The sequence below is a fragment of the Oncorhynchus masou genome, chromosome 23 (genome assembly GCF_036934945.1).
Source record: "Oncorhynchus masou masou isolate Uvic2021 chromosome 23, UVic_Omas_1.1, whole genome shotgun sequence".
In the NCBI taxonomy this organism is placed as follows: domain Eukaryota; kingdom Metazoa; phylum Chordata; class Actinopteri; order Salmoniformes; family Salmonidae; genus Oncorhynchus; species Oncorhynchus masou.
The window spans coordinates 29,259,552-29,285,712 of record NC_088234.1 but is presented as its reverse complement, the minus strand read 5'-3'; the positions used below and the strand labels follow the sequence as shown (position 1 = coordinate 29,285,712).

The following is a 26,161-nucleotide window of genomic DNA, read 5'->3' as shown; positions in this document are numbered from 1 at the left end:
CCCTCAGCTTTTTACCAAAACAGAGGAGGGGTGGTATGCTATTGTTTCAATTAAGAGGATGATTCTAACTTTGTTTTGTTGCTATATAGTGTTTGTTTACATATACTTTGTTTACAAACATTGGAGTGAAACAAGACAATATTTTGGTTTCTGATGGGTTACAACATTTGAGCGGTTGGTGCCGGGACTGGCGGTATGGTGCAATATTGCCAGAGCAGTCAACCACTGGACAGTTGTCCCAAGTTACCACGGTCACAAAATCATAAACCCCGCCCATTTCTACAATTATCTTCTTAAAATCTGATTTTAAACCTAACCGTAACTTTAACCACACTGTTAACATTATGCCTAACCTTAACGTAAGACCAAAAAGCACATTTGTGTTTTCTTGAAGCTTTACGATATAGACTGTGTGGCTGTATTATCGTGGATCCCCACTGGTCAGAGGGAGGCAGGGCAAACACTGTGACAAGCATAGGCATAACACAGTTAGTTACTTGCCATCTCTCATCAGCCTAGGTCGATATTTGCCATTCGGATCTACAGTCGTACAATAGAAAATACGCATTTACCAAGATGCCTAAGCCATTGACAGACCAGGAGAAGAGAAAGCAGATATCGGTGCGAGGGCTTGCAGGTGTGGAAAATGTTTCAGACCTCAAGACTAATTTTAATCGCCATCTCCACTTTACACTCGTAAAGGACCGAAATGTGGCGACCAAAAGGGACTACTACTTCGCCTTGGCCAACACAGTGCGCGACCATCTGGTTGGCCGATGGATCAGGACGCAGCAGCACTACTACGAGAAAGACCCCAAGGTAAGCAGTCGAGTTGCCGCAGTGACACAGTGTTCCCGTCCCATCGCAATCTTCCGCACATATTGCAGGCTTTGGCACGTAGGCCTACGCCTCTGTCAGACTCCGGGTAAAGTGGGGAGGGGGTGGTTTTCCCAGGGAAATATCACTGCGCATTATGTGAAATTATGCTGAAATCGAGACTCTGCGCTTCAGACGCTAAAATTACAGAAGTGTTATGCTCATATAATATCAATTGAAGGGAAAGTAGACTATTTCATCCTCAATGTGATCATGCAGGGAAAATGGTAAAGGAATGCCAAATTTCATCAAAGCTCCTTGCTAGTTAGGCTTACATCATGATGTTCCATCTCTGGATGAGAAAACATTAAGTACATTTCTGTATATTATTTCATTCTTAATCACTGAGTTGATAAATAACTGGAGACAGCATCCAAGATGGACGCCTGTCGTTTTCAACATAATCTACTCACGTTCGCATACTCTTAATCATTTTTTTTCTTCCATAATATAAATTCCATACATTTTGAAGGATATACATTTAAATGTTACATTTGTTAAGAATGTATAGATTTTTGTAACACAAAACATCACAAACACGCAAAAACAAAAACGTATACAGGGTTGTACATTCAAATACATGTCAAATGCTTAAAGCTGCAATATGTAACTTTTTGGGCGACCCGACCAAATTCACATAACAATGTGAGTTATAGGTCTGTCATTCTCTTTCAAAGCAAGTTTAAGAAGTGGTAGATCTGTTCTATGTGCGCTATTTCTATGCTTCCTGTTCTTACATTTTTGTGTCTTTAATTTTCGGTTTTGTACACGACCTACAATATTTTTGTTTATGTAATATATATTTCACAGCGGTTTAGAAGTTACAATGATTCTCTACACTATACTTGCTTGGTTTGTCACATAAACTGAAATTAGGCTAACTATTATAATTTCAGCAACCAGGAAATGGCGAGCGATTTCTGGGTAGTGCATCTTTAAGAGTAGCAATAGATTGAATTACTTTCTGATTCTTATAGAGCATATTTTTTAATGTGACAAAGTAATTATTTCATTCAACCTTTAAAAATACAGAATATTATTTGTTATGTTCTTAAAGAAAGTTAATTTTATGGGTGTAAGAGTTATGAACAAATGCATCACATACATACATTAGTTGAGAATCTTGGATTATTAAACAGAAAAATAACATCATACATATGCAGATTTAATGTCTACCCAGAAAATAGTTACACACACATTGGAAAAATAAATGTTAAATTGATTCTGTCCAATTCTAGTGAATCTTTTTTTTTCATTTCAACAATTTACTATGTGCCAGAAGCCTTGCTTAAGACTGATATCCACTGGGGCTGATATGCTTGAATCCATTTTTGCTGCAGATCTCTGCCCCCTTGATTGCTGAATCATTAACCCATATTTTTAACCTGGCAAATATATCTGGTACTATCCCAAAGGTTTGGAAGGCGGCTCATGTACTCCCCGTTCACAAAGGTGGTGATTATTAAATATTAGAATTCTTGATTATTTCTTAGCTAAGATCTTTCTTATCTTTGAAATGTATTCTAAATGTGCTGTACATCAGACAGGTTTTAAACCAGGTCATAGCACTATCTATGCTGCATCCCTAGTTATAAATGATTAACAGTATGGATAAAAGGCATCATTGTGCTGTCATCTTCATTGACCTGTCAAAGGCTTTCGATACTGTTGATCAATGTAACCTGCACTTGTATGCAGATAATACTGGGTATGCTATTGCCCCCACAGTTGACCAGGCTCTATCTGAACTACAGTCTGTCTTCATTGTATTACAGAAAAACTTTATTGACCTGAAATTAGTATTAAATGCAGGTAAAACAAAGTATATGTTGTTCTCTAGAGCGCATAAAATAACTAATGATTTAAGCATATGTACTTTGGATGGTGTCTATATTGATCTTGTCCCTGCTTACAAAAATCTGGGCATCTGGATAGATGAAAAGCTGTCTTTTAAAAAGCATATTGATGAGGTAGTTAAGACGCTGAGAATAAAAATGGGCTTCTTCTATAGAAATACAGTGCATTTGGAAAGTTTTCAGACCCCTTGACTTTTTCCACATTTTGTTACGTTACAGCCTTATTCTAAAATGTATTACATTGTTGTTTTTCCCTCATCAATACCCGATAATGTCAAATAAAAAACAGAAATATCACATTTACACAAGTATTCAGACCCTTTACTCAGTACTTTGTTGAAGCACCTTTGGCAGTGATTACAGCCTCAAGTCTTCTTGGGTATGACGCTACAAGCTTGGCACACCTGGATTTGGGGAGTTTCTCCCATTCTTCTCTGCATATCCTCTCAAGCTCTATCAGGTAGTATGGGGAGTGTCGCTGCACAGCTATTTTCAGGTCTCTCCAGAGATGTTCAATCAGGTTCAAGTCCAGGCTCTGGCTGGGCCACTCAAGAACATTCAGAGACTTATCCCGAAACCACTCCTGTGTTGTCTTGGCTGTGTGCTTAGGGTCGTTGTCCTGTTGGAAGGTGAATCTTCTCCCCAGTCTGAGGTCCTGAGTGCTCCGGAGGAGGTTTTCATCAAGGATATTTCTGTACTTTGCCCCCTTCATTTTTCCCTCGATCCTGACTAGTCTCACAGTCCCTGCTGCTGAAAAACATCCCCGCAGCATAACGCTGCCACCCCCATGCTTCACCGTAGGGATGGTGCCAAGTTTCCTCCAGATGTGACGCTGGGCATTCAGGCCAAAGAATTCAATCTTGGTTTCATCAGACCAGAGAATCTGTTTTTTCAAGTGGCCATTCTGCCATAAAGGCCTGATTTGGTGGAGTGCTGCAGAGATGGTTGTCCTTCTGGAAGATCCACGCACCACCACAGAGGCACTCTGGAGCTCTGTCAGAGTGACCATCGGGTACTTGGTCACCTCCCTGACCACGGCCCTTCTCCCCCGATTGCTCAGTTTGGCTGAGAAACCAGCTCTAGGAAGAGTCTTGGTGGTTCCAAACTTATTCCATTTAAGAATGATGAAGGCCAAGGTGTTCTTGGGGACCTTCAATGCTGCAAAAAAAGTTGGTACCCTTCCCCAAATCTGTGCCTCGACACAGTCATGTCTCGGAGCTCTATGGACAAATTCTTCTACCTCATGGCTTGTTTTTTTTGCAAACATTTCTGAAATGCTGGTTTTGCTTTGTTATTATGGGGTATTGTGTGTAGATTGATGTGGAAAAAAACTATTTCATCCATTTTAGAATAAGGCTGTGATGTAATAAAATGTGAAAAAGTCAAGGGGTCTGAATACTTTCTGAATACACTGTATTATGTGACTTGTTAAACTTATTTTGGCTTGCCATAACAAAGGGGTTGAATACTTATTGACTCAAGACATTTCAGATTTGAATTTTTTATTAATTTGTAAACATTTCTAAAAACATAGTTCCACTTTGACATTATGGGGTATTGTGTGTCTTTTGTCTGCGCTTATGTCTGCGCTTATGTACAGCTCTGTTCCATTCGAACCACAGGTTTTTTCAATGGGTTTCAAGTGTGGAGACTTATCAAAATCAACAAAGAAATTGTTGCGTGCTTGGGGTTATTGTCTTGCTGGAAGATCCACTTGCGGCCAAGTTTCAGTCTCCTGATATCCAAAGTCTATGCCGTATTCTGAGGCCTTGAACCTCTTGTCCACTTTAGTAGTGTTGTTTGTGAGATTCACAAAGTCCCCCAGCATGTAGGGCTCCACTATCACACAGTCCACCACCTCACCCGTCTCCAAGATCTGAAACACAACAACCAGCTGTCTAAACAGGAGGCAGGTTCACTTCCTCTGAAGATTTCTAAACATTACTAGTGCATAACATTTGTCATTTAGCAGACGCTCCTAGGACCAGTGGAAGCAGAATAGCCCCATAACATCAAAGGTCCATCACTGTATTTGTAGGTAGTTATGGGTTTAGATTTTGTTCATGCATACCTACTGTAAAATATGATGGTGGATCTTTGATGTTATTGGGCTATTCTGCTTCCACTGGTCCTGGGGCCCTTGTTAAGGTCAACAGCATCAACGTTGTTGCCTCTGCCAGGAGGCTGAAAGTTGGCCGGATGTGGATCTTCCAGCAAGACCATAACCCCAAGCTAGAGGTCGACCGATTAATCGGAATGGCCGATTAATTAGCGCCATTTTCAAGTTTTCATAACAATCGGAAATTGTTATTTTTTGCCAAATTTGCCAAATGTTTTATTTTTTTATTTTTTACTTTTTTAACACCTTTATTTAATCTTTATTTAACTGGGCAAGTCAGTTAAGAACACATTCTTATTTTCAATGACGGCCTAGGAACGGTCGGTTCACTGCCTCGTTCAGGGGCAGAACGACAGATTTTCACCTTGTCAGCTCGGGGCATCCAATCTTGCAACCTTACAGTTAACTAGTCCAACGCAATAACGACCTGCCTCTCTCGTTGCACTCCACAAGGAGACTGCCTGTTACGCGAATGCAGTAAGCCAAGGTAAGTTGCTAGCTAGCATTAAACTTATCTTATAAAAAACAATCAATCATAATCACTACTTAACTACACATGGTTGATGATATTACTAGATATTATCTAGCGTGTCCTGTGTTGCATATAATCTGACTGAGTATACAAGCATCTAAGTATCTGACTGAGCGGTGGTAGGCAGAAGCAGGCGCGTAAACATTCATTCAAACAGCACTTTCGTGGGTTTTGCCAGCAGCTCTTTGTTGTGCGTCAAGCATTGCGCTGTTTATGAATTCAAACCTATCAACTCCCGAGATGAGGCTGGTGTGACCGAAGTGAAATGACTGGCTAGTTAGTGCTCGCTAATAACGTTTCAAACTTCACTCTCTCTGAGCCTTGGGGTGGTTGTTTCCCTTACTCTGCATGGGTAACGCTGCTTCGATGTGGTGGCTGTTGTCGTTGTGTTGCTGGTTCGAGCCCAGGGAGGAGCGAGGAGAGGGACAGAGGCTATACTGTTACACTGGCAATACTAAAGTGCCTATAAGAACATCCAATAGTCAAAGGTTAATGAAATACAAAATGGTATAGAGGGAAATAGTCCTATAATAACTACAACCTAAAACTTCTTACCTGGGAATATTGAAGACTCATGTTAAAAGGAACCACCAGCTTTCATATGTTCTCATGTTCTGAGCAAGGAACTGAAATGTTAGCTTTCTTACATAGCACATATTGCACTTTTACATTCTTCTCCAACACTTTGTTTTTGCATTATTTAAAACAAATTGAACATGTTTCATTATCTACTTGAGGCTAAATTGATTTTATTGATGTACTATATTAAGTTAAAATAAGTGTTAATTCAGTATTGTTGTAATTGTCATTATTACAAATACATGTGTTTTTTTTTAATCGGCCGATTAATCGGGATCGGCTTTTTTGGTCCTCCAATAATCGGTATCGGAGTTGAAAAATTATAATCGGTCGACCTCTACCCCAAGCACACATCAAAATCCACAAAGAAATTGTTAATCAGTAGCAATATGCTAAATGCGTTGACATGAAAGAAGCTATGCAAATATAGCAACAAGATAACAATATGAATTTTAAAAGTGTGATGTTGGTGATGTAGACGCCAAAGAACTTGAAGCTCTCAACTTGCTCCACTATAGCCCGTCGATGAGAATGGGGGCGTGCTCGGTCCTCCTTTTCCTGTAGTACACAATCATCTCCTTGGTCTTGATCACGTTGAGGGAGAGGTTGTTTTCCTTGCACCACAGGGTCAGGTCTTTGACCTCCTCCCTTAGGCTGTCTCATTGTTGTCGGTGATTGGGCCTACCACTGTTGTGTCATCAGCAAACTTAATGATGGTGTTGGAGTCATGCCTGGCCGTGCAGTCATGAGTGAACAGAGTACAGGAGGGGACTGAGCACGCACCCCTGAGGGGCCACCGTGTTGAGGATCAGCGTGGCAGATATGTTGTTACCTACCCTTACCACCTGGGTGCGGTCTGTCAGGAAGTTCAGGATCCAGTTGCAGAGGGAGGTGTTTAGTCCCAGGGTCCTTAGCTTAGTGATGAGATTTGAGGGCGCTATAGTGTTGAACGCTGAGCTGTTGTCAATGAATAGCATTCTCACATAGGCGTTCCTTTTGTCCAGGTGTGAAAGGGCAGTGTGGTGTGCAATAGAGATTGCATCATCTGTGGATCTGTTGGTGGGGAATGCAAATTGGAGTGGGTCTAGTGTTTCTGGGATAATTGTGTTGACGTGAGCCATGACCAGCCTTTCAACACATTTCATGGCTACAGATGTGAGTGCCACGGGTCGGTAGTCATTTAGGCAGGCTACCTTAGTGTTCTTGGGCACAGGGACTATGGTGGTCTGCTTGAAACATGTAGGCAATACAGGCTGAGACAGAGAGAGCTTTGTACACGTCTCTATGTGTGGAGTAAAGTTGGTCACATTTAACATGCTAATAGAAATGAGGGAAAACTGATTTAAGTTTCCCTGCATTAAAGTCCCCGGCCACTAGGAGTGCCGCCTCTGGATGAACGTTTTCCTGTTTACTTATGGCAGTATACAGCTCATTGAGTACGGTTTTAGTGCCACCCTTGGTCTGTGGTGGTATGTTGACAGCTACGAAAAATACAGATGAAAACTCTCTAGGTAGATAGTGTGGTCTACAGCTTATTATAAGAGACTCTACCTCAGGCGAGCAAAACCTTGAGACTTCGTTAGATATTGTGCACCAGCTGTTGTTTACATAAATGCATAGGCCCCCGCCCCGAGTCTTACCAGAGGCTGCTGTCTGTCCTGCCGATAGAGTGTATAACCCTTCAGCTGTATGTTCTCAATGTCATTGTTCAGCCATGTCCCGTTGGTTGGATAAACATGCTTTTAGTTCGTCCCATTTATTTCGCAGCGATTGAACGTTAGCTAGCAGGACGGAAGGCAAAGGCAGATTAGCCACTCGTCGCCTGATCCTCACAAGGTACCCTGATCTCTTACCGCAAAATCTCAGTTTCCTTCTTCGGCAAATAACAGGGATCTGGGGTGTTTGTATAATATCCCTCCTGTCCGACTCAGTGAAGAAGAACTCTTCATACAGTTTGAGGTAAGAAATCGCAGTGCTGATGTCCAGAAGCTCATTAGAAGCAACATTATGTACAAAACAAGTTACGAACAACGCAAAAAAACAAACAGTATAGCATGGTTGGTTAAGAGCCAATAAGATGGCATCCTTCCCCTCCGGCACCATCACATAAACAATAGAGTAGATAAAGTTAGTAGACAAACAAGCAAGCAGTATTAACTCAAAAGCGGGCCTTAATTCGCATTAAAAAACAAGTGCACAGAATTTGCAAAAAATTCCATGTCAATGAACAACTACATGCAGCATCAAGAAAACTGATCAATTAGTATGTTTACATGCACACTAATAATTCAATATTAAACTGCTTATGGCAGTAGGCCAGGCACGTGCACAGATAGGGGTCTACCTGTGCCTCCCACTTGCTCCTTTGCCGTCCCACTCGCCAAGTGCCCTTTTGGGTGGTGGTATAATTTTGTTTTTGAATACAGGTTTTGGCATTGTTCTGAACCGACTGCCCCCAAGTCTTCATGACATCGTCAAGTTCGCCACCCTCTACCCCCACCCAGTCCTTTTGTTGCACCTGTTGTTCTGGCCTGGAGAGAGCTCACACGCACAAAACAAGCTCTCAATCTTATGGCAGAGTTAGATGTTCATCCACGTCTTCCAAACTTTTTTTATTTGTAGTTACTCCAAACGTCAAATTTCAAAGTGTTTTTGTTGCTCCTGTTGCTCGTAAGTTTAGGCACTCATTCCAAATGGTTACGGTAAGGGTTCAGTTTTGGGATAGGGTTAAAACCAAAAACCAGCTTGCATGATGGAGATCGAACGCACAACCTTCTGATCCAGAGTCCACAACACCCTTACAAAACCCAAGCCTACTTGATGGTAACAGCGCTCACTATTGCCCCAGTGGCCAGTTTTGAAGGCATTTCCCGACGTCCTTAGGACATGGATAGACGTTACTCTTGAACTACCTGGCTGCGCATGCTTTTCGGCTGTCCGGTATTCAAATTTGAGATGTAGTCACCGGTCTAGTGTATAGCTAGCTACCTAATTTAAATATCAACAGTACTGCAACAGCAGCAAAACATTTGATTAACACTTGATTTACATCATCAATATTCGGTCTGGTTGGCTGATTCACGCAGCAGAGAGAGGCAGAAAGAGAGAGGATCAGATGCATCAATCAGTCGGGAGTTGGACATATGTGTCAGGGCAGCAGCAACACAGACCACAATATACAAAAATATCCAAACAAGCCAGCCTGACATTTATCATGAGTTAGAAGATTATGAATATTATATTATTAAGTTATTATTTAAAAATCGAAAGAACATTGAAGATAAAAAAAAAGAAGCAATCAGTCAAAAAAAGAAGGGGGGTTGGGCTCTTTTTTCATTTTGAGCACCTGAAAGGTCTGTGTACGGCCATGCAGTAGGCCTGACCTTGACATTACTAGTCATATAAACGCCTTACTCTGTTTATATGAATCGGCGTAAAGTGTAAAGTCATAATCGGCATAAGCAGGTCTCCTGCAACATGGTGATCAAATAAAGAACCTGAGAACATATTTGACCAATACCTCCATGCCCCGTAAGAAATATAAATAATCATTTGTTTACACGAATCCTTAGTTGATAACCCCTGGTCATCAAGAGTTCAATTACATTTTTGGTAGTTGGCCCATTTTCCTATAATAGTAATTTCTCATAATCAATCCATTCTTCCCAAAGTCTTCATGATTTATAAATGCATTTAATAGCTGTAGTAATAGTAGTAACACTGCTGTTATTTAGAGTGTTTATGTAACCCCCATCTCCACCAATGATTGGCATCTCCCTCCCTAGTCGCTCTAACCGTTTAGAAGGGGCCACTAATACGACTATTTTTAACAAGGGAATAGATGCCTTTGTCACTTTATCATGGTCACACTCAATGGGACAGTAGGGAGCTCTGTTTTCCATGTCCTCATTTGCATGCCCTTCTATTGTCGGAAAAACCCCATTTGAAATGTCACAGGTCAATCGAAGTCTCGGGTGTCGTTCCCTCCTAACTCTTCATTTAGGATATCAAACACACCATCCCGATCAATTATGTTGTAGCACTTTATACAACGAGTGGGTCTAATCCTGAATGCTGATTGGTTAAAACCGCATTCCAGTCAGTGTCTATTCCACAAGTTATCACAGGCTAAATATATAACGTTAAAATGCCTATTTACTCTGTTCCATCTGACTGTGCAATCCACTGTCTCAAAAGCATCTAGACATTACCTTACATTTATTTTAGAGTAATATTTAATTTTCAACAGCAGAGATTTGTATAAAGCTTGCTATCTGTCTCTACGACATTTTCAACATTGTTTCAGTATGTCCCATAGTAATGAATGTGTCGGGAGTTGGGACGAGACAGACAGGCAGCCAGCGTTTCTCAGCTAGTCAAAATCATGACTCAGCTGGCATAATTTTTATAGATATATACAGGGCACGACAAAGCCTATTTCCCCCTCAGGAAACTAAAAAGATTTGACATGGGTCCTGAGATCCTCAAAAGATTCTACAGCTGCAACATCGAGAGCATGACTGGTTGCATCACTGCCTGGTACGGCAATTGCTCGGCCTCCGACTGCAAGACACTACAGAGGGTGGTGCGTACGGCCCAGTACATCACTGGGGCTAAGCTGCCTGCCATCCAGGACCTCTACACCAGGCGGTGTCAGAGGAAGGCCCTAAAAATTGTCAAAGACCCCAGCCACCCCAGGCATTGACTGTTCTCTCTACTACCGCATGGCAAGTGGTACCGGAGTGCCAAGTCTAGGACAAAAAGGCTTCTCAACAGTTTTTACCCCCAAGCCATAAGACTCCTGAACAGGTAATGTCCGGACTATGTACATTGTGTGCTCCCCCCAACCCCTCTTTTTACGCTGCTGCTACTCTCTGTTTATGGTATATGCATAGTCACTTTAACTATACATTCATGGACATACTACCTCAATTGGGCCGACCAACTAGTGCTCCCGCACATTGGCTAACCGGGCTATCTGCATTGTGTCCCGCACTTCGTTTCCTTTGACATGTTTTAATTGACATTTCTTTGTAAATCAAATCAAATCAAAGTTTATTTGTCACGTGCGCCAAATACAACAGGTGTAGACCTTACAGTGAAATGCTTACTTACAGGCTCTACCCAACAGTGCAAAAAAGGTATTAGGTGAACAATGGGTAAGTAAAGAAATAAAACAACTGTAAAAAAAGACAGGCTATATACAGTAGTGAGGCTATATACAGTAGTGAGGCTATATACAGTAGTGAGGCTATATACAGTAGCGAGGCTACATACAGACACCGGTTAGTCAGGCTGATTGAGGTAGTATCTACATGTGGATATGGTTAAAGTGACTATGCATATATGATGAACAGAGAGTAGCAGTAGCATAAAAGAGGGGTTGGCAGGTGGTGGGAAGTTTGCAGCCTTTCCAGCTTCAGATTGAAGTGATTGTTTTAGCTGTGTTGTTGGCTAGCTCCTCTGAACAACAGTGCCCTGAAGAGCACATTTTCTATGTCAGGCAAAATCGTGCCTCATTAGCTCATTGTTATGGATGTATCCAAATAAATGTCACTAGAAAACAGCTTAAACAAATGCAAATGCAGCTACTTTGCTGTTATTCTGGCTGCTTTGACGTGACTGTAAGTAAGCCGTAGTTGGTTAGCTAGCAAGCAAGGGATAAGAATGATGCCCGCCAGTATGGCAATGGAACATTTGAAACGAATGACTGGGTCGCGTCCATAGATACAGAACAAAAAGACTGAACGACTGGGTTGCATCTCTGGCAACCAAACCGATAGAAAGAACGACCAGCCGGCTTGGGTAGCAACCTTAGATTTGTGTAGGGACTATATGACATAGTATGAATAAATTCATCAAAATAACATTTAAAAAAAATAAAAATACATAAATCATTATTTAAATAAGATAGTAACCCATTGTATAAAAGTGATAATGCCCTCAAAGCCGGTGTTTGAAGGATATATTGGCACGGTTTGCCGGCCCTCAACTTCTTCTGGGGCCTAACAACACCCATGCCAATATATCCTCCAAACACCGGCTTCGAGGGCATTATCACTTAAGTGGGGCGGCAGGGTAGCCTAGTGGTTAGAGTGTTGGATTAGTAACCGAAAGGTTGCAAGATTGAATCCCCGAGCTTTGAGAGCATGCCTCTGAACAAGGCAGTTAACCCACTGTTCCTAGGCCATCATTGAAAATAAGAATTTGTTCTTAACTGACTTGCCTAGTTAAATAAAGGTTTAAAAAAAATCATAAATAAATAAAAAGTAGTGACCTTAGAAATAATGAAGCGAAGAGGCATTTGCAACGAGAGGCATAAAAACTCTAGATCACCTTTACTCCACACACAGAGATGCTTGCAAAGCTCTCCCATGCCCTCCATTTACCAAATGTGACCATATCTCAAACAGGAAGTACCAGTGACGCTCTCAATACGGTAGTGGTCCGATGAAGCAGAGGCTAAACTACAGGACTGTTTTGCTAGCATTAATAAGTGCTTCATTAATAAGTGCCTCGAAGACGTTGTCCCCACAGTGACCTTACGTTCATATCCCAACCTGAAGCCATGGATTACAGGCAACAACCGCACTGAGCTAAAGGCTAGAGCTGACGATTTCAAAGACCGAGAGACTAATCTGGACGCTTATAAAAAATTCTGATACGCCCTCCATCAAACAGACAAAGTGTAAATGCCTTTTATGCTCACTTTGAGGCAAGCAACACTGCACCACCATGCATGAGAGCATCAGCTGTTCCAGACAACTGTGTGATCACACTCTCTGTAGTATATGTGAGTAAGACCTTTAAACAATTTAACATTCACAAGGCCGCAGGGCGAGACAAATTACCAGGATGGGTACTCGGAGCATGTGCTGACCAGCTGGCAAGTGTCTTCATTGACATTTTCAACCTCTCCCTGACCCAGTCTGTAATAGCTACATGTTCCAAGCAGACCACCATAGTCCCTGTGCCCAAGAATGTCAAGGTAACATGCCTAAATGACTATCGCCCTTTAGCACTCACATCTCTAAAAATATAATGCTTTGAAATGCTGGACATGGCTCACATCAACACCATCATCACATACACTGGACCGACTCCAATTTGCATACCGCCCCAACAGATCCACAGATGACGCAATCTCTATTGCACTCCACACTACCCTTTCTCACCTGGACAAAAGGAAGACCTCTGTTAGAATGCTGATCATTGACTAAAGCTCAGCATTTAACTCTATAGTGCCCTCCAAGCTCATCACTCATCACTCTCCCTCTGACACTGGATCCTGGACTTCCTGATGGGCCACCCCCAGGTGGTGAGGGTAGACCACTACACATCCACCACACTGACCCTCAACACGGGGCCCCTCAGGGGTACGTGCTTAGTCCGCTCCTGTACTCCCTGTTCACCCACGACTGCGTGTTTGTGCACGACTCCAACACCATCATTAAGATCCAACAGTGGTAGGACTGATCACTGACGATGATGAGAGGGAGGTCAGAGACCTGGCAGTGTGGTGCTAGGACAATAAGAACTCCTTCAACGTCAGCAAGACAAAGGAGCTATTCGTGGACTACAGGAAAAGGAGAAAAGGAGGGCCGAGCAAGCCCACATTCACATCGACGGGGCTGTAATGGACAGGGTCAAGCATTTCAAGTACCTCGGTTTGCACATTACTAAAGACCTATCATGGTCCGAACTCACCAACACAGTAGTGAAGAGGGAACGACAACGCCTCTTCCCTCTCAGGAGGTTGAAAAGATTTGTCATGGACCCTCAGATCTTCAAAACGTTCTTCAGCTGCACAATTGAGTATGTTTACATGCACACTAATAATTCAATATTATAGAAGAAGGCCGAGTATGACATTAATCATGTCAACATCTTACTCTGCTTATCTTAATCTGCATTAGGTCATAATCGAAGTAAGCATACGGCGAGCAATCTTTCAAATTATTAGGACATGTAAACAGCTTAATCGGCGTTCCAGTGGTGGATTTGATCTGCGCATGTGTCAGGCCAGTCCCGGGTAGCCGGCCAGTCTCGGGTAGCGCAAGCTTCCGTCTTATGTGTGAGTAAAGTGAGTTAGGAAAAACTGTAGGTATGCATCTTATAAATCGTTTTCACATACACACCTCGCATGTCCCAACTCAGAATCAAATGGTCTTCGCAGAAATAACATGGTCACTGTGCGAGAACGTTTATTTTGTTTGCCGATGTTCTGCATTAACAAAAGTTCCCATCGGGTAGCCTGATTTCAGATGTGTCCATGTAAACAGGATTGTTAGGGAAATCGTTCTTCTTGCAAAGCATGTAAACGTTTTAAACTAACTATTATATTAACCTGACTATCCACAATAACTGCATTATTATGTGCATGTAACCATGCTCATTGAGAGCATCTTGACTGGCTGCATCACCGCTTGGTATGGCAACTGCTTGACCTGCAAGGAGCAACAGAAGGTGGTGCGTACGGCTCGGTACATCACTGAGGCCGAGCTCCTTGCCATTCAGGACCTCTATACCAGGCGGTGTCAGAGGAAGGCCCTAACAATTGTCAAAGACTCCAGCTACTCAAGTCATAGACTGTTCCCTCTGCTACCGCACGGCAAGCGGTACGAGAGCACCAAATCTGGGACCAATACCTCCTGAACAGATTCTTCCCCCAAGCCATAAGACGGCTGAAGAGTTAACAAAATGGCTACACAGACTATTTGCATTGTCCCCCTTTTTTTTGGCTCGGACATTCTTGCACTCTCTCTATGCACACTCACTGGACTCGACCCACACACTCACACATACTACACTCACACACTATATACGCTCACACAAACAAAACACTCACACGTAGACACAATTTCACACTCTTCACATAGGCTGCTGCTACTCTTTTTATTATCTATCCTGATTGCTTTGTCACTTTTACCCCTACCTACATGTACATTACCTCAATTACCTCAACTTCCTCATACCCCTGCACATTGACTCTGTACTGGTACTCCTTACAGAGACTGGACTCTGTTTATCATGCGTCCTTACGCTTTATTACAAATGCCAAGTCACTCACCCACCATTGCAACCTGTACCAAATGGTAGATTGGCCCTCACTTCATATGCACAGAAAGCTAAATTTGTATGTGTTCATCTACAAAAGAACCTTTGGGTAAACTCCCTCTTTACTTCTGTAGTCTGGTCTCCTTCACCACCAGCAGTTGTTGATTGTTGCTGCCTTCTTGGCCAGGTCTCCCTTGAAAAAGAGACTCCGGGTCTCAATGGGCTTTTCCTGGTTAAATAAATAAAACAATAGAAACTCCTTGTATATAGCCTCGTTATTGTTGTTTTTCTGTGTTACTATTTCCTTTAAAAAAAAATGATTATTTGCTCATCTTTTCTTACCTTTCAACTCACGGTAAAGTCTACACCTGTTGTATTTGGTGCATGTGACAAAAATGTATTTGATTTCATTATGATTTCATTACATAGCTTCAGTGTGAGTTACATACCCCATACATGAGTCTGAATGAGAATATGTTGTAAAATCCTGTATGTCCTCGGTGACGTTGTAGTAGGTGGAGACAAGCTGCAGAGAAATCCTATACGGACATAAGTAAACAAACTGCCACGGTTTGCAGCACTCTTTATGTCGGTTATTGTGAGACCATGGGATGAATCCAAGTGTGTTATAAAGAACTTTTGTCTTTTGAAACAGTTGTTGGTGTACACTAGCGGTATTAATAGAGGCTTGGGAGTTAGTTGAACTCATTCCAATGCTCTCTCAGAAAGAACTGTTGCTTGATGGGTCGCCAAGTATAGATCTGCTGTTTTTGGCAGCACCGGCTCTCCCCTCTTGGCAACAGCTACTGCCTCTCTAGAAGAATAGGAGAGGCAGATAATGTTGCATTTCTCAGGGCTACCACATGGGGGCACACTACTGTTGGATGGCTGAAGGTGTGTTTTAATGCAGAGGGTATTCTGCGCTGTACTGTATTGCATTCACTTTCCTTGATGTACCTTCCTCTGTTGCTCCTCTCCAGCGTGTGTACTACCTGTCCCTGGAGTTCTACATGGGGCGCACCCTGCAGAATACCATGGTGAACCTGGCACTGGAGAATGCTTGTGATGAGGCCACCTATCAGGTGACTGACGGATAGGCCTTAGGGCCATAGGACCCTTCTGGACCATAACAGTGTCCCATCATAGTTACCTCAACCTAGTACATTGTCTGTGACATACACTGAGGAGGGTATGAAACTGGCACATTGAACATTAATGACACTGACAATGAGTGTTTGTTTTTTTTACACTCCATGTAAGATTCAAGAATACTTTCTGATTATATAATCATTTCAGGTACGTGGCCCTACTCTGAGATTGAACACTGCCCCATTCCCTTGTATTCAGATGCTAAAGCTTGACTTATTACGCTAAGGTAGCTCCCATCCTCCCTCCACCCTAAAATGTATGATGGCTAATAAAGTACTATAAACCTTAACAATGTATCTTCGTCTTCAACAGTTGGGTCTGGACATGGAGGAGCTGCAGGACATTGAGGAGGATGCCGGCCTGGGAAATGGTGGTCTTGGACGGCTCGCCGGTGAGTTTCTCCTCCTACTCCTTGGCTCTCGATTAGTCTACGTCACTGGTTCTTCCCTGCACAAATAGTGTAGCCAATGACAGTGATGCTCAGGCAGTGGTCAGGGAAATCCCCACCTCATCTCTCTCTCCCCCCCCCACCTGTGCTCTCAGCCTGCTTCCTAGATTCCATGGCGTCTCTGGGGCTGGCAGCTTACGGCTACGGCATCCGCTATGAGTTTGGCATCTTCAACCAGAAAATAGTCAATGGCTGGCAGGTAGTTTGACTGACTGGCAAAGTTGACTATATTTATGTACATGTCTGTGAGTGTATATGGTACTTTCCAGTGCTTGTTGGAGTCGTGTGCTTTAGATGGTCCACTTATTTGATGAATCATTTCTCACATTTTTGTCATCTCCTCACAGGTGGAGGAGGCTGATGATTGGCTGCGCTACGGCAACCCCTGGGAGAAAGCCCGCCCTGAGTACATGCGACCTGTCCATTTCTATGGTAGAGTGGAGCACACCCCCGAAGGGGTGAAATGGGTTGACACACAGGTGAGAGGCCACATAGAAAGGATACAACATAGAAATAGTCATCATTGTAGCCATAACTAAACATTACATGACCCTGATATGTTGACAGGTAGTGTTGGCTCTTCCTTATGACACCCCAGTCCCTGGCTACAGGAACAACGTTGTGAACACCATGAGACTATGGTCCGCCAAAGCCCCATGTGATTTCAACCTGAAAGACTGTGAGTTGCTTCTAGACTGTTTGGGCTTGCCTGGTTTACTGCTTGAACCTGCTGATTCAATTATGCATTGCTCAACATCTTTACAACCTTTGTAATAGTATTGTCAGTCAGCTAATTCACCAGTCAAATTGTCAGGATTGGAGCTGGAAAACAGTCTAGTGCAAGGCATTTTAAATGTATGATGAGGCCAGACGTTTTTCTGCCGTTCTACAGTCAATGTTGGCGGCTACATTCAGGCTGTGCTGGACAGGAACTTGGCCGAGAACATCTCCCGTGTCCTCTACCCTAATGACAACGTGAGTAGAACCCAGTGTTTATGTAACTTTTATTTACCCTGCCATCAATGCACTGTTATGAGGAATTCATAATAAACAAGCGGGATGGACTGTGGATCTGTGTTTGACCCTAGTTCTTCGAGGGCAAGGAGCTTCGTCTGAAGCAGGAGTACTTTGTGGTGGCGGCCACTCTGCAGGACATTGTCCGTCGCTTCAAGTCCTCAAAGTTTGGCTCCACCGAGGTTGTGCGTGTGGACCTGTCCACCCTACCTGACAAGGTAAGCTCCATACAATAGATATCCTTAGCGTCCTAGACTGTTGTAACCGGACGCTATGTATCAAAGCACCATATACTCTCCATTGACCACTCTACGGTACTATGCCAAAGACACAATGGCGGAATGTGAGACTAAATGCAAAAGTTTCCTTCCCTAACTGCATCGTATCTATTGTGCTGGTGTCCTCTCTCTTGCCCATATTGTAGGTGGCCATCCAGCTGAACGACACCCACCCTGCCTTGGCCATCCCTGAGCTGATGAGGATCCTGTTGGACACGGAGCACCAGACATGGGAGAAGGTGCAGTGCTGGTCCCCCTGCTTAAGCAAAAGTGTTGCACAAATAATAGAAGTGTAACGAATACACACCACAAAAAGGGGAATGCTCCCAGAGATCTTTATATAATGACGAGATGCTCATGTCTCTGTCCTAACAATGAGAGTTGTCCCAAAGGCGGGAAGGAAGGTCACAAGCTTAGGTCTAAAATAAGCCAATAGAAACACATTGGGCTTATTTTGGACAGATTTTGGCAAGAGTGAAACCTCTTGCTTAGCCTCTTCCTCTCACAGCCTCTTCCTCTCACAATTTCCTTCTACATGCATCTTTGTGTTTTCCCCCTCTCTCAGGCCTGGGACATCGTTACTCGTACCTGTGCCTACACCAACCATACAGTCCTGCCTGAAGCCCTGGAGCGCTGGCCAATCGACCTGTTCCAAAACCTTCTGCCCAGACACCTGGAGATCATCTTCGAGATCAACCGACGTCACCTGGAGGTAGAGAGAGGAAGAGGGCGGGAGGGAGGGGGGGGGGGGGGGGTGGAGTGGGAGAAAGAAAGACAGTGAGAGAGAGTGAGAGAGACATCCAAATGTTCACTCCATATTACAGTGTGGGTCAAATAATAAAGGCATGGGTCTTAAAACCACCAGACTGTACAATTTTAGCCGTCTTACGCCGTGATTTTGCAGTCTCAGACAAAATGTCTACATCATGGGCAAATTCTTATGTCGTAAACGATTGTCGGACATCTTGGCTCATTCAGTGGGACAGGGTCTAGGTCTGCCAATTAAGTACCATTACGTGTGGTCGTAGGCTCCAACAAAGTTCTGTCAGTGTCTGAAATGTTGAGCCTTTATCGTATAGTGTGGCTGATGTTACGAGCCAATCCTGGTGACTGACCTCAGCCACAAGGCACCTGACGATTATTGTGAGTAGTCAGATTAATCTAACAGTTTGTTTTAAACGTTTTCATGCTTTGAAAGAAGAATGATTTCCCTGAAAATATTTGTTATGTGATACATCTGGAATCAGGCAACCTGGTGGGATTTGTACAAAATCAGCAATCAAAATAAATGTTCAGCGACCATGTTCTTTAGGGGAAGCCTATTTAATTCTGAGTTCGGACACCAAAAGAATGCACCTGCTCGTCGAACATCTCATTCAAAAGTCATGGGCATTAATATGAAGTTTGTCCCCCTTTTTCTGCCTTAACAGCCTCCACTCTTCTGGGAAGGCTTTCCATTAGATGTTGGAACATTGTTGCAGACACTTGCTTCCATTCAGCCACAGGAGCATTAGTGAGGTTGGGAACTGATGTTGGGCGATGAGGCCTGAATTCCCGAATCCTCAGAAAGGTGTTCTATGAGGTTGAGGTCAGGGCTCTGTGCAGGCCTGTCAAGTTCTTCCACACCGATCTCGACAAACCATTTCTGTAGGGACCTCATGTTGTGCATGGGGGCATTGTCATGCTGAAACAGGAAAGTGCCTTCCCCAAACTGTTACCACAAATTTAGAAGCACAGAATTGTCCAGAATGTCATTGTATGCTGTAGCGTTAAGATTTCCCTTCACTGGAACTAAGGGGCCTAGCCCGTACCATGAAGAACAGCCCCAGACCATTATTCCTCCTCCACCAAACTTTTCTGTTGGCACTATGCATTCGGACAGGTAGCGTTATCCTGGCATCCGCCAAACCCAGATTTCTCCTTCGGACTGCCAGGTGGGTAAACGTGATTCACCACTCCAAAGAATGCGTTTACACTGCTCCAGAGTTCAATGGCGGAAAGCTTTACACCACTCCAGCCGACGCCTGACATTGCGCATGGTGATCTTAGGTTTGTGTGTAGCAGCTCGGCCATGGAAACCCATTTATTTATTTTTATTTTATTTTATCCCCTTTTTCTCACCAATTTCATGGTATCCAATTGTACAGGCTCAGGAGAGATGAAGGCCGAAAGCCAAGCGTCCTCCGAAGCACAACCCAACCAAGCCGCACTGCTTCTCAACTCAGCGCACCTCCAACCAGGAAGCCAGAACCACGAATGTGTCGGAGGAAACACTGTGCACCTGGCTACCTTGGTTAGCGCGCACTGTGCCCGGCCCGCCACAGGAGTCGCTGGTGCGCGATGAGACAAGAATACCCCTACCGGCCAAAACCTCCCTAACTCGGACAACGCTAGGCCAATTGTGCGTCGCCCCACGGACCTCCCGGTCACAGCTGGCTGCGACAGAGCACGAACCCAGGGTCTCTGGTGGCACAGCTAGCGCTGCGATGCAGTGCCCTAGACCACTTTGCCACCCGGGAGGCTGGAAACCCATTTCATGAAGCTCCTGACCGAACTGTTCTTGTGCTATTGTCGCTTCTAGAGGCAGTTTGGAACTCAGTAGTGAGTGTTACAACAGCGAACAAACATTTTTTCACGTTCTACGAGCTTCAGCACTCGGCGGTCCCGTTCTGTGAGCTAGACATTTCCACTTTACAATCAAAGCACTTACAGTTGACCGGGGCAGCTCTAGCAGGGCAGAAATTTGACAAACTGACTTACTGGAAGGGTGGCATGCTATGATGGTGCCACGTTGAAAGTCACTAAGCTCTTCGGTAAGGGCCATTCTACTGCCAATGTTTGTCTATGGAGATTGCATGTCTTTGTGCTTAATTGTATACACCTGTCAGCAACGGGTGTGGGTGAAATAGCCATATCCACTAATTTGAAGGGGCGTCTACATACTTATATCGTGTATATTTGAATGTGAAAACTATTTCTAAATTGCATACTTAAAGTTGTTCCGAACTCACTTCACTCGCACATAAGCAGAGAGTGAGGCTTGTGCCGCTGGCGCTGGCACATGTGCAGGTCAAATAAACCCTTGCAGTTGATGTAGCCTATGTCAACTGTCATTGCCTCGCAAGCCATTCACAGAATGTGACGACAGAACTGGAGCAGATTGCACAATCTGTCCAGGTTGACATCAAGATCTAATTTTGGAACACCGCACAGTGTGACGTGATGAAAGACTGAATCCGACGTACCGTCTGCAGAGCCTTTTAGAGGGATAAAGAGTTAGATACAGTCCAAACCATTTGCCTCAACATTTATGTGCTAGCATCTCTCACTAACATGATCAAAACAGGAAGGGCCGTACAACTACTATAAAATGCTTTGTCCCTCCTCCCTCAGCGCATTGCTAACCTTTACCCTGGGGACCATGACCGTCTGCGTCGCATGTCCCTGGTGGAGGAGGGCGACCAGAAGAAGATCAACATGGCCCACCTGTGCATCGTGGGCTCCCACGCCGTCAACGGAGTGGCCCGCATCCACTCGGACATCATCAAGGCCACTCTGTACAAAAAAAAAACATTGTTTTATTTTGGCGTTAGCTATACTGTACTTTGCTATCCCATTGGTCAGTGAGATGTCGAGGGGCATTTGATCATTCGCCCATTGTGTCCACAGGTTCAAGGACTTCTACGAGGTGGACCCCCACAAGTTCCAGAACAAGACCAATGGCATCACACCCCGACGCTGGCTGGTCATGTGCAATCCTGGACTGGCTGAAGTCATTGCAGAGGTATGTGGTGGAGTATACAGCTAAAGTGAAGGAAGAGTGGCTTTGACAGTAGTGTTTGATAGAATTCTTCTAAACATGCGTGTTTCTGAATGTTTGAATGTGCAGAGGATTGGTGAGGATTACATCCGCGATCTGGGCCAGCTGAAGAATTTGCTGGAGTTTGTGGATGACGATACTTTGATTCGGGACATCGCCAAGGTCAAACAGGTCAGAACATAACAGTCTCTTCTCATATGGCGTCGTTGTCATTTCGGTCCACATCTCCGTCTTGAGACAATGACTATCACTCCTCCTAACACCTGATTCTATCTGTAGGAGAACAAGCTTAAGTTTTCTGCCTATCTCGAGGAGCACTACAAGGTGAAGATCAACCCCAACTCCATGTTCGACGTTCAAGTCAAGAGGATCCACGAGTACAAGAGGCAGCTGCTTAACTGCCTGCACATCATTACTCTCTACAACCGTGAGTGGTACTCCATTCTTTCACAGCTCTAGTGAGAGACATTATTCAGTAAACCAAGTTAGCCTGTCTTCTTTTTCAATCAGGCATCAAGAAGGAGCCCAACAAGAATTGGACCCCCAGGACTATCATGATTGGAGGAAAGGTGAGTGGCAATTAAAGTGTGATGACATAACAAGGATACACAGTGTATTGTAAAAGTCTTAGTCATAGATATATTTTGTTAGCCTGGTCCTACATCTGTTTGAGCTGTCTTGCCAACTCCTATGGAGACAACGACTATAGTTTTTAAGACAGCACAAACAGATCTGGGACCAGGCTAATCTTTTGAGCTACCCTGTATGAGATTTTGGCATCCATGTGCTTCCATATGTTTTTTCTCCATTTTCCCCAGGCTGCCCCTGGTTACCACACTGCTAAGCTGATCATCAGGCTGATCACGGCCGTTGGAGATATTGTCAACCATGACGAGGTGGTGGGCGACCGCCTCAAAGTCATCTTCCTGGAGAACTACAAGGTCACTCTGGCCGAGAAAAGTAAAAAAAAAGTCACATACTTTATTGGTTTCTTTCTTTATGCTCCCATAGGAGCTAAATATCCCTCCATGTCTTCCTTCCTCGTTTAAGACTTCGCGCTCGCTAGCGCCGCCAAATTCTGTTAAAGGTTCTAAGACGCATCTTTCTCGGCCTGGTCTCATCTCTCTATTTCTGTTTATCCCTATCCCGCCCCCCCCCCCCCCCAATCTCTCTTTCTCTCTCTACCCAGTCATCCCTGCGTCTGATCTATCTGAGCAGATCTCCACAGCTGGCACAGAGGCGTCTGGAACTGGCAACATGAAGTTCATGCTGAACGGAGCGCTCACCATCGGCACAATGGACGGAGCCAACGTAGAGATGGCTGAGGAGGCCGGGGAGGAGAACCTCTTCATCTTCGGTATGAGGGTGGATGACGTGGACGCCATGGACAAGAACGGGTAAGATCGTGGAGGGTGTGAGTGGGTGGATAGATGGACAAAGAGGTTCTGGTTAGTGATGGTGGAGAAGACAAAAAGATTGGCATTGGATGATAGCTATGGAGAGAACTTATGGATGACATGGAAGGATGCTTACTTGGTAAAGTTTGGTGAGGAAGCCAAGACGTTTGGAATGGTGAAGGATGGAACGGGGGTGACTTGGAAATGATGATAGGTGGAAAAATGACATAATGGAAAAAATATGTTTTATCTTCTTTATAAATGTATCCTCTTCTTTGGTAATTTATCCATCTTCCAGATATGATGCCATGGAGTACTACAATCGCATTCCTGAGCTGAAGCTGGCCATGGACCAGATCGCTGGTGGATACTTCAGCCCCGACCAGCATGACCTCTTCAAGGACATTGTCAACATGCTACTGCATCATGACAGGTGGGTGAAAAAGCTGAGTCACCGAAAGAATACCCAAATGCTGACACACTGTACTCAACTGATGTACACGCAGCCACACAATGTCTAACCCGAGCATGATGTTTGTGTTGCAGATTCAAGGTGTTCGCTGACTACGAAGCCTACATCAAATGTCAGGACAAAGTCAGTGCTCTCTACAAGGTCAGTGTTTCATAGACTGAATATCTATTGTTTTATTTTTTCTTAATTTCTTTATTTTTTTGTAAAGTGTGTTAAGATCTGTTTTAAATGCACTGTAAATAAAAGGTGACTTTTTTGTAAAGTGTGTTAAGATCTGTTTTAAATGCACTGTAAATAAAAGGTGACTTGACTATTCCCCTGTCAACTCTCAGAGTTTTTCCACATACATAACATAACAGTATTCCTTCCTTCTGCAATGGTTTTAATTCCCCTCTCTTCCGATCCATCCCAACAGAACCCCAAAGAATGGACCAAGATGGTGATCCACAACATCGCTGGTTGTGGTAAATTCTCTAGCGACCGCACCATCTCCCAGTACGCCCGGGAGATCTGGGGCATGGAGCCCAGCCTGGAAAGGATCCCTGCCCCAGATGATCCTCGCCAATAAGCCCCAGCCCGAAAACCAGCCTCAGGCTTGTCCACATTCCCAACCTCTGTTTTTCCCACAGCCCCCAACTTCTGCCTTTACCTCTGGCTATTCCACAAAAAAAAGAAATGTTAACTTGAGAAATGGTTTAGAAACCTGAAATCTCCCCTATAACTAGTACCTTTTCATTGTGCTATTTAATTGTGGTCAGTATTAGTTAATGATTGACTATAGCAACCCCCTGTCCAGCTATGTGATGGCCAATAACCTGATACCACTTTTAACCTCGACATTCAGTACTAAATTTCAATGGGCTGGGTCAAAATCAGCATTCTCCTTGCACTCAATGCATAGTCGACTGGCTGTGCAACATCAGTAACACTGTTGACCATCATTTCAGACAATTTGGCCGGAGAATACACCCTTTAACAGTCATTGGGGTCAACAAGTAGCTGGAAACCTCAACACTGTCTAATGGTACCAAAACCATGTCTTCCAAGGATGAGACAAGATACAACATTTGAGTGGCTGAAAATATGCACATTCTTCTCACATAGACACTGTGATTCTACACTACAGCTTTGGCCTGCCAATGACCACCTCTTTAATCATATCTGCACCAAATAACAAATCAGGTTCAATGGATTAGGTTGACATGCTCATCTTTTGGCTAGTGCCCTACACAATGCTTATTACTAAAAATAGTTTCTGCTGTCAGCTGTGTTTTGTTTAGCATGATCCCATCAGTATATCCTCAAAACGTTGTTCCGGTGTCGGAAGTTATGATCCATCATTTAGTGCAACAAACTAAGCCTTCTCTCCTCCACCTTCTCTGCCTAATACCTCTATGATTGACTATAAAGCTGCCTTAACGAAGCTGTGTGTGTAGTTGTACAGCCTAAAGTGAGCCCATGAACACCTTGACTGCTCATGTAAGCAGCTAGTTTTTTTTATGTTCAAATAAATAACAATTTCTGGTACAATAGTATTTTTCAGTGTTTGGAAGTCTTGGACTTAACTTTAAGATTATACTAGTAATTGAGTGTGTAGGGTTGATGTAAATTGCACTTTCCATTAGTTTATTCATGTTTATCTTCCTTTAGGAAGAGTCTGAAAAGCACTGAAAGCTTCAAACCCTGCATTCTCTTGTTAATGTGAAACAACCGTCAATAAAGGAGACAAAGTTACAACAATTATTGTGATATTTTGTTACATTCCAAAATAGCTACATTCTCTCATCACTTTTTGTCTATAAATTTTTGTGTCTATGAATAAAAACTGAGCAAATTACACCACGAAAATTAGGTAAAGATCATATGACGGGGCTACCGCAGGACTATACAATTGCAAACAAAGCCAAAGTGAAGTACACACAACAAACACACAAACAAGCTAACTAGCTGTATAACTGGAACCTGTTGCTGCGTTTGAATCATGCATGGCCTTCTGCGGGGAATGCTGAAAGTACGGTTGGCTGTGGCTCTTCTTTGAGATTGAGTTGGTGGATCGTATCCAACTTTTAAGGTGCATACACCGACACCTAAGATGCATGCACCGCCTCCCAAAATACAAAGGCCACGTGGGACAACTTTGTTTGGATGTCTGGACGATACTGAAAATATTTAGCTAGATAATGACCTCCTTTTCCACATGGAAAAGACAGACAGAGACTTGCTAGCTACAGTGCCTTGCGAAAGTATTCGGCCCCCTTGAACTTTGTGACCTTTTGCCACATTTCAGGCTTCAAACATAAAGATATAAAACTGTATTTTTTTGTGAAGAATCAACAACAAGTGGGACACAATCATGAAGTGGAACGACATTTATTGGATATTTCAAACTTTTTTAACAAATCAAAAACTGAAAAATTGGGTGTGCAAAATTATTCAGCCCCTTTACTTTCAGTGTAGCAAACTCTCTCCAGAAGTTCAGTGAGGATCTCTGAATGATCCAATGTTGACCTAAATGACTAATGATGATAAATACAATCCACCTGTGTGTAATCAAGTCTCCGTAT

The 26,161-nt window shown here is 43.5% G+C and overlaps 1 protein-coding gene across 1 annotated transcript; it reads left to right on the top strand.

Moving 5' to 3' along the window:
- Positions 1 to 437: 437 nt before the first annotated feature.
- Positions 438 to 25,337, top strand: LOC135510703 (glycogen phosphorylase, muscle form). Its single transcript, XM_064931833.1, has 20 exons — positions 438 to 819; positions 16,000 to 16,101; positions 16,481 to 16,559; positions 16,712 to 16,815; positions 16,964 to 17,095; positions 17,184 to 17,295; positions 17,509 to 17,591; positions 17,705 to 17,848; positions 18,055 to 18,147; positions 18,474 to 18,620; positions 21,302 to 21,465; positions 21,578 to 21,692; positions 21,798 to 21,899; positions 22,008 to 22,155; positions 22,239 to 22,297; positions 22,547 to 22,688; positions 22,918 to 23,125; positions 23,424 to 23,558; positions 23,672 to 23,738; positions 24,013 to 25,337. Exons 1-20 carry the CDS (start codon positions 577 to 579, stop codon positions 24,163 to 24,165), a joined length of 2,532 nt encoding a protein of 843 aa, XP_064787905.1. The 5' UTR covers positions 438 to 576; the 3' UTR covers positions 24,166 to 25,337.
- Positions 25,338 to 26,161: the final 824 nt, after the last annotated feature.